The sequence below is a fragment of the Delphinapterus leucas genome, chromosome 15 (genome assembly GCF_059928025.1).
Source record: "Delphinapterus leucas isolate spDelLeu-1000000601 "Yukka" chromosome 15, BTC_Dleu_Yukka2, whole genome shotgun sequence".
Classification (NCBI taxonomy): domain Eukaryota; kingdom Metazoa; phylum Chordata; class Mammalia; order Artiodactyla; family Monodontidae; genus Delphinapterus; species Delphinapterus leucas.
Genome location: NC_143143.1, coordinates 82,868,800 through 82,882,354, shown reverse-complemented (window position 1 = coordinate 82,882,354; position 13,555 = coordinate 82,868,800). Strand labels below are relative to the sequence as shown.

Here is a 13,555-nt window from a genome sequence, read left to right as displayed (position 1 = left end):
TGTTATCGATGTGTTTAATTCTCACAATGACCCTGCCCAGGTAGCACGTTTGTTATGGCCAGCATCTTACAGATGAGGAGACAGAGGCCGAGAAGGCCAAGCAACTTGACTAAAGTTACTCTGCTCCCAGGGTAGACCTGGGCTTGGCTGCAGATTCTGACTCCAGACTTGCTCGTTGCTGGAAAGCCTTCGAGGAATGTGGTCACCAGCGGCCACACCTTGAGGGGCAGTGTGTAATTAACAGGCCCCTGCTGGGTGCACGGCTGGGCCATCCAGACAGAGAGCCTGGGACCCTATAGCATCCTGGTTTCTGCCTGGCTCTTCTCTCCACATCCCCTTTCCTGCGAAGAGAGTTTGAAAAAGGACCCGGAAGACAGTGGGCTTCCCACAAGGCTAACTGGAGGAGCCAGCGTCACAGAAGTGGCCAGGGGGTCCTCCCTGCATTCAAAAATGTTAGAACTTGGTTTATGACCATCTTGATATAACGATGAATATAATCCTGGCTGGATTAAAAATGAAAACATTTTCTCCAACACTAAAAAGTTCATGTTTTTTCTTCTGATTTTAAGAGACACTATAACGTTTTCCCAGGCCCCTAAAAGTGCTGTGGGTCTGGCCGTGGTGCCTGACGGATCCCAGCCTGCAGAGCAATGCTGAACCCTCCCAGCCCCAGCACCTGGTGGTCAGAACTGGCTTCCTACCGTCAAGAGCCTTTTGCCCATGTTGAAAGCACATTTATTCACTCAACAAACATTTGTGTGGAGCTATGATGGACCTGGGACTGTTGCAGGCACCAGGGCTACGGCTTGGATAGGACAAGGCTTGTGCTCACATTCTCATAGGAAGAGGCAGACCGTGAAGGGACCATATGCTGAAGGTCAGGGATGAGGCCGTGAAGACAAGTTCTGAGGTTCCGAGAATGGCTCCGGAGGGCTTCCTGCACACTGTTCCTGGTGCCGCTGTCCGTCCCAAAGCGGCAGGGAGGTGAAGACTGCTTTGGGCTGGAGACTCCATTGTCTTTGCAGATACAGAAGCACCTAGTCCTTTGTTCCCAAGGCGAGGACTCCAACATCTTGTCCTCGTTGACAGGGTCCCCCTCCTCTCCCTTGTCCACAGAAGAAATCACTTGATGGTTCAGGAGGCCCGCGGTGTCGATCAGCCCTGGCTCTCTGACTCAAGAAGACGACCTGGGGGCCTCGCTTCCCCCCTCACACTCCCTTGCTGGGGGCCTCCAGCCGCTGCTCGACACCCCCGGAGCTCCAAGACCAGGAGGGCCCCTTCTTCTCCCTCCAGAAGGGCAGATACAGGCACATCCTGGACGTCTGCATGCAAAGAGGGCGCCCACGAGAGCACGTATCACTGTTCTTGATCATCCCAGATGGGATCAGATGGGATTGTGAGGCATTTAAAGGATTGAGGGCGTATGCCGTGCAAGCGTGATGCCGGCCGCGGCAGCTGAAGACGGGACCCGGGGGCGAGCCTTCGCCCACGGAGGCTGCGGAGACTAAGCTCCATAAAGCCGAGGTTGGTGAGCGATCCCGCCCACGGCGCAGCTGGCTCCCAGGTGCCTTCGCCCTTGCGGTTGCTCCACATCCTGTTCGTCCAGAAGCCGAAGCAAGAGAGCAAAGAAGAGGCCCTGGTGACCCAGAGGCTGGGATGGGACCTTCCAGGGCCGGTGGGCAGTGGCGGCTGCGGTGGCCTTGGGTAACTGGGCCAGGCGGATGTCACAAGTATTAACTGCGTTCTCACTTGTCACTCAGGCCTCGGTCCATCAGGAGAAGTGGCTGGAATTAATGCGTTTTGCACAATCAAGGAGGAACATTCTTATGCTGTGGGCCTCCTAGGGGCACCCGATGGCTCTAGCCCTGGAAAACAGAGAGACCACAAGAAAACCAAGATGCCACCCTCTCTTGGGCGAGTTACATCCCCTCCTTCCCTAAGAGGCCCCGTTTGTGCTCCCTGGCTGCTCCAGGGCTCTTCTGGACTGGGCATGCTCTTTCTGCCCAGGCCACCCAGGCCTGCCAGTGGTGGCCCGATGCACTGGCTCGAGGTCGACCCTGTCCTCAGCTCAACTTCCCAGAGTCCTGTATCCACACCCCTGCCCGCCTGGTTTGCCTCTGGGAAGGACCTCCCCTCAGAGCCTCGGTGGACCCTTCCTACCCCTGGAGGCCCCCGTAGGCTGCCCACATCCATGCCTGGGCAATCTCTCCTTTCCGCATTTCCATCCACCTTCCCTCGGCAAAGGTTTGGGGGTCAAGTTCGTAGCCTCGAGCCAGCTCTCCCCGTCTGTAAATGTGGGGCCAGTAGTCCTGCCCGAGAGCAGTGCAGGGGGTGGGCTCCGCACAGTGCCTGGTACAGAGCACACACTCAATAATCTTCGCTGTGAACCAACAACGGGCAGAACCCTCTCTGCAAGGAATACGTTCACTGGCAAATAATAGACGGTAAAGGCATCTTATCTCATTGCGACATTTTATGGTTTTCTTTACAAGTCTAGAATTCAGTGGATCTGGGGTTGGTTAGAGCAGAGGTCAGCAAACGCCTTCTCTAAAGTGCCACATAGTAAATGTTTTAGCTTCGCGGGTCAGACACTCTCTGGCCAGGTTCCTCATCTCGACCGTTATGGCGGCAGTACGTACGTGCGTTAAAGCGGACAGTAAATGTGTGCACGGGTGTTCAAAGCTCTGTTGCAGTAAAGCTTCTTTTTTAACTTTTTATCTTATATTGGAGTAGAGTTGATTAACAATGTTGCGTTGGTTTCAGGCGTACAGCAGAGTGATTCAGTTACACACGTATCATGTGTCTATTCTTTTTCAAATTCTTTTCCCATTTAGGTGGTTACATAATATTGAGCAGAGTTCCCGTGTTACGCGGTAGGTCCTTGTTGGTTATCTGTTTTCAATACAGCAGTGTGTACATGTCAATCCCAAACTCCCTAACTATCCCTCCCCCGCCCCACCCCGTAACTGTAAAAGTTCATTCTCTAAGTCTGTGAGTCTGTTTCTGTTTTGTAAATAAGTTCATTTGTATCTTCTTCTTCTTTTTCTTTTTTGATTCCGCATATTGCCCTTTCTCTGGAGGGAAAGGGAAATGTCCAATAAAACTTTATTTGCAAAAGCAGGCGGTGGCTGGATTTGGCCCGCGGGCTGTTATCGCCCCGGTTAGAGTGTGAGCAGCAGGCAGGGCTTCCCCCCCGGCCCCCGTCTTGCGTGTGTTGGCTGCGTGGCGCCGCTGGCGGGTGGCTGTCTCCACGTGCCCAAGCCTGGAGGAGGGGAGCAGGGGCCGGATGAAGGCTGTTCTCGGCCTCTTTAGGAGGAGCCTGCAGCACCCATCCTAGAAGGAGCGGCACACGGGGCTGGGAAGGGTCTCCTTTGCAGCCTGCTTCGGTGGAGGAGGGCCAGGCAGGACGGGGCTGGGCACGGTGGCGGGCGCGCTCCTGGGGTCGGACCTTCCCGGCTCAGCTCTGCAGCCTCCCCGGTCTCTCCAGATGGCAGGCGGGTTGATTCCAGCACCGACGGACACCTCGAGTGTGCGAAGACTGTGGGGAATAGGCCACACCAAGGATTTCACCTCTGCTTCACGTCACAGAAATGAAAGGGTAGGTCCACACAGAAACCTGTACGGGAACGTCTGTCATGATGTTCATGCTTACGCACACTGGAAGCAGCCCGGGTGTCCTTCGGCAGGTGACTGGGTCACCAAACTTCGTGCATCCCCACTGTGGACCATGAAACATGCAGCACCGCGAGTGAATCCCAAAGATACGCGGGTTGAAATAAGCTGACGCAAAAGACTGTGCGTCCATGTATATGAAATGTCTAGAAAATGCAAAGCTGTAGGGATTAGAACAGGTCAGTCGTTGAGAGTCTGGGAGTCGGGGAGGGGGTGACTGAGAAAGCAGGGCTTCTCCCCCTCGGCACTGTCGGCGTGCTCTGTGTGTGCGTTGGGACGGGGTGCGTCCTGTGCACTGTGGGATGTTTAGCAGCATCTCTGGCCTCCACCCGCTTGATGCCAGTAGCACCCCTGCCCCAAGTTGCGAAAACCAAAAATGTCTCCAGACGTTGCCAGTGTCCCCTGGGGTGGAGGGGGGGGGGCGGGCTCACCCCTGGTTGGATGCACTGAGGTAAAGCAGCAAGCACGAGCGAGTTCTTTGGGACGCAGGAGCCGCTCTGTATCCTGAGAGAAGTGGTGCTAACATGAACCTATGCACGCATTAAAACAGACAGATCTGGACACCAAATAAAAGTCAATTTTACTAGATGTTAATTTGAAAACTAAGATTTAAGAAAAGCCAGAAAACAGGAACAGAAGCAAAGCACTCACTCTGCTAGAGGCAAAGCCATGAATCCTAAGGATGAAGAAATCAGCAGAGTCATTACCTGCTTGTTGGGTGGGCCGGAGACCCCATCATGGTTGCTACAGTGTAGCAGGGTCAGTTACCATCACAGGCCAGGAAAGGCTTTCTATCCTGACTTAAGGAGCACCTCTTGGCAGATAAAATACAGATGCACGCTTAAATTTGAATGTCAGATAAACAACAAATAATTGCTTAATATAAGTTTGTCCCACGTATTGCAAACGTTATTCATTTATCTGAAATTCAAACTTAACTGGGCATCCGGTATTTTTATTTGCAAAATCGGATAATCCCATCCTTGGGCAAACCTTCAGGGTTTTTTTTAACCTATTAATCCTTGTCTAGAATATAAATCTTTTTCGAAGATACAGACCTCTGTTCAAATATTACGTGTATCTTTTCTTCCTGCCTAGATTAATGAATTCACCCACCTCAGCCCCTCTGCCTGATACGTTTGGCCTGGCTCCCTATTCAGTGTGGCTTGCTCTGGAGGTTTAAATACAAATAATCAAAACAAATACTTGCAAGTGCTAAGTGAAGCCTTTATATTGTAACAGCATAAAATGGAAAGGAATTCCTCTCTCAGCTAACCCACACATCTTCTCCCCCAGTGTAACCTTTCTCTGCCCTTTGTGGGAGTATTAAAACAGAAATAAACTTTATGTATATACATATCCACATCTGTTGGTATATGCTTCAAATTTCTTTTCTCCCATGTGGAATCACACTGTATCATGTTCTGCCCCTCACTTGGCAGCCCTTCCTTCTGTCGGTCCCACGAGAGCCTGGACCTGTCTTGTCCCCGTGGTAACCCCCAGGGCGCAGAGCTTTGCTGGGCTCGGGGCGTGTGAGCCAGGAATATTCGTAAATCGATGAGTGAATTGTTTAGGTGGCTGGTTGGTACTTCATGCCCGCACCCCCTCATTTAATTATCCTGTCGTAACAAAGCACCACATTGTCTGTGGGTTGCGCAGCGAAAACCTTGACCACAGTAACGTATCTTTGCGTGTCTCTGCTGCCTGCCTTACTTTAGGAAGCGTTTACGCTGGCTCTCGACCTGGGACGTTTTGCCTCCCAGGGACACTGGGCAAGGTCGGGAAACATTTTGGGGATGCATTTTTGGGAGCAACCAGGGATGCTGCTGCACATCCTACAGTGCCCACGACGGCACCCCAGAGGATCAGCAACCCAAACGCCTGGTGCCAGGTGGAGAGGCCGGCTGTGTTTGCGATCGCCTGCTTGGCGAACGTGCTTTGGGCCCCATCTTAGAGCTCTCACCTGTGCAGGGACGGTGGGTGAAGGGGACCATCCCTGCCCTGAGTTGCTGAGCCTTTGGAGGAAGACGACGTGTGTGCAGGGCCCCGAGAGGCCGCCCTAAGCGTTACGGGGGTCCAGAGGAGGGCGTGGTGGGATGGGGCTGGTTTCTGGACCTCCACATGGCTTCCTCTCTCCCCACCCTATCTGTTCGCCACACACCAGTCCCAGGGGACCTCTCATCACAGAACTCTGGCCACGTCCCCCTGCCAGACCTAGAACATGAACCGAGGCCCCGCATGACCCGGCCCCTGACCGGTCCCCCCTTGCCCCTGAGCGCATCTCCCTCTCTGGTCAGCTCCTGGGGCCTGTCACCCCGCACCTGGCACGGTGCCTGGCACACAGAGGGGGCTTCATGAATCGTTGTTGACTGAACTGCTAAATGGATAAACAAGTTGTTTGTTCAAGCCTGGGACGGAAGAGGATGAGGCAAAGGGATTTCCAGACGCGAGGCCCCTCTGCAGCCGCAAGACACGAGATCAACATGTGTTTCATTGACGAGGGAAGATGCCCACAGTACGTTGCCCCCAACCCAGGTTTATGTGAATCAGCAGGGACACACATCTCAGTTATGAGGAATTGCACACACGTGTTTCCGTGTGTCTATACGTGCATGACGGGAATGGCTTCACGGGTGTGTGACCCGCACAGGACCCTGTACTAGGACCCCATGCTGGGTTTGATGCTCTGCTGTCTCCGTCTTGCGATTTTTAATAACATTAGGTCAAGGGGTCCTGCATTTCCACTTTGCACTGGGACCCGCGGATGCTGCAGCCAGTCCTGGTGTCCGGGGATGGCTGGGAGGTCAGTGCATCTTCTAGAACCCCAAATGGGCTGTGAACGGCAGGGCCCACTCTCTTCTCTGCAGTTTGCTCCGGTTGCAGACACCAGGCAGAGTTTTTATAACCCTCCCACCCCAATAGGAAGCCGGGGGGATGAACTCAGTTCAGGGTCCTTCTTTCCACATTCTTCCAAATGACCGTGGTCGCATAGTTGACATTTCAAGGAATACCAGGGAGGTGAAGACCAGCCTGGGAGAAAGCTGTCTCCTCTCCACCTCCAGGTGGCTCTTTGAGATGCGGTCCTGGGCCAGGGGAGCCTCCGAGCTCACATGCCGCTCCCACCCTGTGTTGGGGAACCTTGACCCCTTTTTAGCACGTGGGGCAGCCCAGGACACACTGGTGTGACGCTGAGAGCTCAGACTCTGGCTTCCAGCAGAACAGGGTTCGAATACTGGCTCCACCACTGACCCGCTGCAAGGCCTTTATCGCGGGAGCTTGTTCCTCTTTGACAAGTGACATCACGATGTCTGCCCCGTGGGGCCGTGGAGAGGGCTGGCTGGGCTGTGAGCTCTCAGCCCACTGTTGGCACAGGAGACGTTTGTTCATTTAGTAAACGGTCATCAGGAGCCCACGAGTGCCGGGCACTATGACGGACATCCTTACACTGTTTATTAACAAAAACTATCCCCCGGGGTTTGGTTGATGGGTCATCCCTACTCCTGTTTTTTTTTTTTTTTTTTTTTTTTTTTTTTTTGTAATTCATGTACTTCAAAAGTTAAGATATAGTTCACATACATGGAATTCACCATCTTAAAGTGTACCGTCTGGTACTTTCTAGTACATTCGCCTTGTTGTGCAGCCATCCCACTAAACAATGCCAGAATATTTCCCTCATCCCCAGAAGAGACTTGCTATCCATTAGCACTCCCCCCATTCCCTTCCCTCTCCTGGGCCCTGGCAACCACTAATCTACTTTCTGTTTCTATGGATTTACCTATTCTGGAAATCATACAACATGGGATGTTTTGTGACTGGTTTCTTTCACGTAGCATAATGTTTTCAAAGTTCATACATGTTGTAACATGGATCCGTACTTCATTTCTTTTTCTGGAGAATAATATTCCGTTGTATGGATACACCATGTTTTGTTTAGCCACTCATTAGCTAATGGACACTTGGGTTGTTTCCACGTTCTGGCTATTATGAATAATGCTGCTGTGAGCACTTATGAACCTATGTTTTTAGTTGTCTTGGGTATGTACTTAGGGATGGAATTGCTGGGTCGAATGAGAGCTCTCCGTTTAACTCTTTGAGGAATTGCCAAACCGTCTTCCGAAACATCTGTGGCATTTTTATAACCCCATCAGCAGTGTAAGAGGGTTCCACTCTCTCCACATCCTCAACAATACTTGTCTCTTGTCTGCCTTTATTTTAGCCATTTTAGTGGGAGCGAAGTGATATTTCACTGTAGTTTTCCGTATCCCTGTTTTTTGTTGAAGGTGAATGTCTGTTGTGGTGACAGTCAGTTTTACCTTGAAAGCTCTGATCTTTTCTCATACTTGGTGATAGTATGAGAACCTGCCCTGTGAGTGCCTGCTCTCTACCAGGCCCAAGATGGCTTGCTACCCTGTTCCCTAGTTCTCCAGCCTCTGAAAAAGGGGCAAGGATGACCCTAAAATGGCAACTTGGACTGAACAATCAAAGGGGTTTATTCGTTTGGCTGGCCGGGGCAAGAATCCGCTTCAGGAATGGTGTGATCCAGTGGCTCGGTGATACCACCAGAGATCACATGTCTGTTTGTCTCTCTGCTCTTCCCTCCAGCAGGTCAGCCCCATTTGGAAATGTGGTCTACTCGTGGTTGCCAGATGGTAGCTGTTTCTGGGACTCTCTCCATCCCTCCTCCCTCAATCCTGTCCAGGGAAAGAGAGGGCTGCTCTGGACTTGGAAACTTCTAGGATACCTGTGCTCCATTCATTGACTAAATTGGGTCATGTGCCCACTCCTGAGCCAGTCGCTGTAGCTGGAGGGTTGGTTGCCGCGTATAAGGCCGCAGGTCCTGCCCTCTACGGCCAGGCTGGGGTCACTCTAAGGCACGGCTGCCTAAATAAAAATTGGGTTGGGCAGGAAGAAAAAGAGGGCATGGGTGAGACAAATGGCATCATCCCTATTTCACAGATGAGGAAATGGAGGCCCCAGCACGTGACTTCCCCTCTCTCAGCCCACACAGGCTGGTCAGCGGCAGATGTGGGTTTCAACCCCCTGGAGACCCTCTTCTTTCCTTTCTGTCTGCCCATTTCTCAGCTGAGGCTGTGCGTCCCTGGACGTGGCTGTCCTGACAGTGGCCAGAGCGAGCCAGACACCCTCCCTCAGATGCCCAGCGACTGCCCCCAGTGCTTGGATTTACTGGATCTGGAACAGCATCAGGTTTTCAGGGAGGCATTTTTATTTTGCCCTAAAAGCCTTCCAGGAGGGACACAATTCCTAAGGGCTTGGCTTTAATGGTTTCTTTTATAGAATCATTCAAATTATAGATGGGTGAACTCGAGGAAACCCCGCTAAAGAATGCAGGAAAGCCGGCATTAAAAGTGACCAAGGTAAAGTAGTGGTGAGTGGAAGAGCTCGCTCTTTAAACATTTGTTGTTAAACAGCCAGAGAGAACCCCCTAATGCTGATCTGGTCCTTGGGAGGCCGGGTTTCGGGACATCTGGCCCGTCTGGAGGGCTCCAGGTGAAGCTGATTCCAGATGTGGATGGGCCCGGGGCCTTCAGAAGCACTGCTTTCGCTGACCTCTGACCCTTCGCACCCAGCTTGCAGGCACCATATTTGCTGTGGTTAAGCAGCCTCACCTGGGTTCAGATCCAGCTTCCCTGCTTCCAAGCTGAGTGTCCTTGGGCAAGTTATTCAGCCTCTCTGAGCTGTTTTGTCATGAGTGAGGTGGGCTTTCTTTGTCCTCTTGCTTTACCTTCCTTTGGAATACTTATCACCACCAGATGTGATGTTAAGTATATACTGGCCAATGGTCTCATCGTTGCCGGAGCTGGTAGCCTGTTCTAGGCCCCCGTCACACTCGACCCGCCCGCAGAGCACAGGACACTATGACTGCTTCATCCGCCTTCTCCCCCAGAATCCAGAGCCCCACATCCTCTCGGCATCCCCCTTCCTCCTGTTCAAGCTTCTTCCAGATCCTTCCCCGCCGGGCACTCGTGCACAGCCTCTGCTGCATTCCCCGGATCTCTCAGGTGGAGACAGGGCATCTGGGCTCAGTCCTCACGTTGCTTGTCCAGCTACACACTCTCTCCGGGGTGCAGTCTCCACTCCGGCCTGGACCGCTGCCCTTAGCTGGTGGTTAGTGAGCACTTCCGGCGTGCAGAGCTCTGCTGAGAGGAGCATCTGTGTGTTGAGTGGCAGAGGTGGGGCGTGAACCCAGGAAGGCGGGCCCCGGGCCAGAGCACGTCTTGGCTCCAAGGCTGTCTCTCCCCCTAGATCAGGAGCCAGGCCTGGGCTGGGATGTCCTGCTGTCCCCTGCCCGTTTTCCTCGTGCGTCCGGTGGGGATTTCAGAGAGGAGCTGCTCAGTCGCACTGTTTTATCCTCTGTCCTCCACTTCCCAGGTCTTCTCCCCACCCCTACCCTCCGCCTTGGTTTCCCCACCTCCTGAAGGGTACATGGGGCCTCCCTGTACATTTTTATCACAATTTCCTGTGAATCTGTAATTATTCCAAAACAAGACACTGAAAATAAAATAAATTCTAAAGATGAACTTCAAAATGAACCATCGAGGGTCTGAGGGTTTCCGGCCGCCTCTGCCCTCACTGCCCCCCGTCCAGTGCCTGTCACGTCTTCCTGCGCTATTCCGTCGCCCCTGCCCAGACTCGCACTTCCAGCCTCGCCCCCTGCAGTTCAGTCTCCAGCAGTGGCCTGGGTTGGTCTTTTACAAACAATTCCAGCTGCCCACTCCTCAGCCCAACACCCCGTGGTTTCCACTTCATGCAGACAGGGTGTGTGTCCTGGGACTTAAAGCAGCAGAGCTTTATTGTCACGGTCAGGAGGCTGCAAGTCCAAAACCAAGGTGTCCTGAGCCACACTCCTTCCAAAGGTGCCAGGGAAGAGTCCTTCCTGGCCTCTTCCAGCTTCTGGTGGCCGTCGGTGTTCCTTGGGCTCTGTCTTCACAAGGCTGCCGTGTGTGTGTGTGTGTGTGTGTGTGTGTGTGCGCGTGTGCATCTCCGTGTCTTCACGTGACCTTCTAAGGACACCAGTCATTGGATTAGGAACCACCTTAATCCAGTATGATCTTAACTAATTACATCTACAAAGATGCTATTTTCAAATAAGGTCGCATCCTGAGGTTCTGGGTGGACATGAAGTTGCGGTAGTAAACGGAATAAAGGTAAAGGGCTCGCTGATGCCCCCAGGACCCTGCGTTGCTTCTGCCCCCTGCTGTGCCCACCACTTTTGCCCTGAACTCCCCCGGCCCTCTCACCCTTAGTCTCTGCTCCAAGAGGAGGCCAGTTTTCTCACTGCGCCCCCGCCACCTCCGGGCCTTTGCCTTTGCACTGCCTCCTTCCCTGACATGTGGCTCCCTCCCTCGCTGTTACCCACCTCTCTGCTCAAGAGGTCCCTCCGCGCAGAAGGTGGCAGTCACTGGGGCTGCTTGTGACCGTTCCCACCCACCTGGGCACCAAGCGGGACTGACCCCACCCTTTGAATTTAGGTGGATCACATGACCTGATTTGGCCAATGAGATGCGAGTGGAACTTCCACCAGCTGGAGTCCTTCTGCAGACATCAGCGTCCTACCCCTCCCCTGCTCCGTTTGTCTCCACACACCATCACCACGGGCTCCCTGCCCTGCGTGTTTCCTGGCCGCCTTCCCCACCAGTGGGCGCACCCAGGGGCCAGGGAGTTTTCTCTCTGTGGTTCCCACCGTGTTCCAAGCTCCTAAAGCAACCTGGTGTAGGGTCAGAGCTGAGGCCACACTTGGGATGGACGAGTGGTGGGCGCGCGGATGGATCGCGAGCCTCGGGTGAAACGCAGTGTGTGCAGCCCTTCCCACTAACCGCCTCTCCTGTAACCGCTCCTCTGTGCATTTGACTCCTTCCTGTCTAGGGCAGAGCATCAACCCCAAGTTGGCAGGCCTGATCGGGCGGCAGGGGCCCCAGAACAAGCAGCCCTTCATGGTGGCCTTCTTCAAGGCCACCGAGGTCCACCTCCGCAGCACCCGTTCCACTGGGGGCAAGCAGCGCAGCCAGAACCGCTCCAAGACACCCAAGAACCAGGAAGCTCTGCGGGTGGCCAACGTCGCAGGTACGCCTGGGGGCGGGAGGGTTAATACGTGGACGCCCGCCCCCCGCCCCTGAGGAGCCCACAGGGGGCCCCCTGTGGGACCCCAGCTGGGGTGGGACTCAGAATCCACGCATGTGCTTGACAGATGGTTCTGGAACCAATGCAGCAGGAAGCACAGCCCACAGAATCCCTTCCACCCCAGAGCTCACCATCTTCCGGGTATAAATTGTGTCATAAATTCATTTCTAAATGCAAGTAGCAAAACATGAGCGTAACAAGATGCCAATCATGTAAATTTCCAAGCGGACGAAACAATAGCTCCAAAAAAATGGAGGGAGGGAGGCCGCTGCCTGGGGAGCGGGGAGGAGGAAACGGGGGCAGTGTGCTGCATCTTTAGTTTTATTTCTTCAAGTGAAAGACACTTGAAACTCATGGCAAATTTTAACACTTGTTGAATACGGCTGGTACGATTTTCCTGTGGAGCCGTCCCGGCTTTGGGTTCATCGTGAGCTGGGGGAGGCCTGGGGCTGGTCAGAGGAAGCGTGGAAGGGAGACATGGGGGGTGTGTAGAAGGGTGATGGCGAGGTGGGAAAGGGGCCGCCACCCTCAAATTCACTTATATTGTCAATGGCTTCTTCTGCCTTACCTGGACAATTTTGAAATTTCTGTTCATTTTCCTTTTCGAGGAAAAAGAAAATTACAGTTACTGCGGTTGGTGACGTTTTCGAGAGCAGGGCATCCTGCTGGGTGGGTACTAGTGGGTACGTGTGGCTTCAGAGCTTGTGTGCAGAGCTTTTGAATCTAAAAGAATCTTTAGATTCTTTTCTGGCAGGTGCATCCATTCTTTTCTAGGCTGCTCCAAGGGAATCTGTGATCCCCCAAATTAAAACCCAACCGAATCTCTTCATTTGTATTAGGAGCCTCCTCTGCGCTGGGCTCTTGGGGGCTGGGATTCACCAGTGAAAGCCCAGCCGTGGTGCAGAGATGATTCAGGATGGGCAGGAGGCTGCCATCGTTCACAGCCACACTGACACCAGGCCCGGGAGTTGGAACGTGGTGACGAGGGACTCTTGAGGGGGTGGTTCAGAGAAGACTTGCCAGCTGAGAGCTCCGAGGCGAGCTGGTGCCCCAGGGGCCAGGCCGGGCGGGCAGGAGGCCAGCGCTGCAGGCAGTGGGACCTGCAGGTGGAGGGAGTTTTCGTGGCAGCTCTGGGAGGGAGGGCGGAGGGGGGCAGGCCATGTGGCTGGGCTGGGGAGTGAGCACAGTCAAGAGTCCTCTCGGGAGCCACATCTTGAGTTTGAATTTCATCCGAAGCAAATTTGGAAGCCTTTGCAGAGTTTCCAGCTATGATTCGGGGTGGGGTTGATAAGAAGCTCATTCTGGCTGCTCTGAGAATGGTGGGGAGCAGGGCGGGGCACTCAGGGAGGGTTGGAATAGGAAGACTTATGAGAGGCTTTTCTATATCAATCAGGCAGGAAGGGCTAGCAAACGTCATCCCCGCGGAGACTCCCGTGGCTCGGAGGTCTGTCAGGTGTAACGGTCTAACCGAGGTAGTGAAAGGGGAGGGCCTGGTCTCAAAATCTTAAAATTGGACACTCAGCTTCCCCCACTGCATCCTCTGGTGAGGACCCCCATCAAGTCTGCACTTACATAACCCCACAGGACGGAGCGCTCACTGTCTCACGTGGCAGCTGTTCTTCCTTGCCTGGGATCTGCTTCCTTGCTCTGGATTTCTACTTCCTGGCCCTGTTTGAAGTTCACCTAAACCCTGCCTGGGAGTTTAATTTTAAAAGAATACCGAAGCCTGGGCCCCACTGCAGGC

The 13,555-nt window shown here is 53.6% G+C and overlaps 1 protein-coding gene across 3 annotated transcripts in view; it reads left to right on the top strand.

The window, feature by feature from the left end:
- BMP7 (bone morphogenetic protein 7) overlaps nucleotides 1–13,555 on the top strand; it is a 93,509-nt gene that overhangs the window by 66,027 nt on the left and 13,927 nt on the right. For all 3 annotated transcript variants that reach the window (XM_089897099.1, XM_022597495.2, XM_089897100.1), the window contains exon 4: nucleotides 11,557–11,754. In XM_089897099.1, coding sequence (XP_089753225.1) covers nucleotides 11,557–11,754 — 198 coding nt within the window. The remainder of the gene's footprint in view (nucleotides 1–11,556; nucleotides 11,755–13,555) is intronic.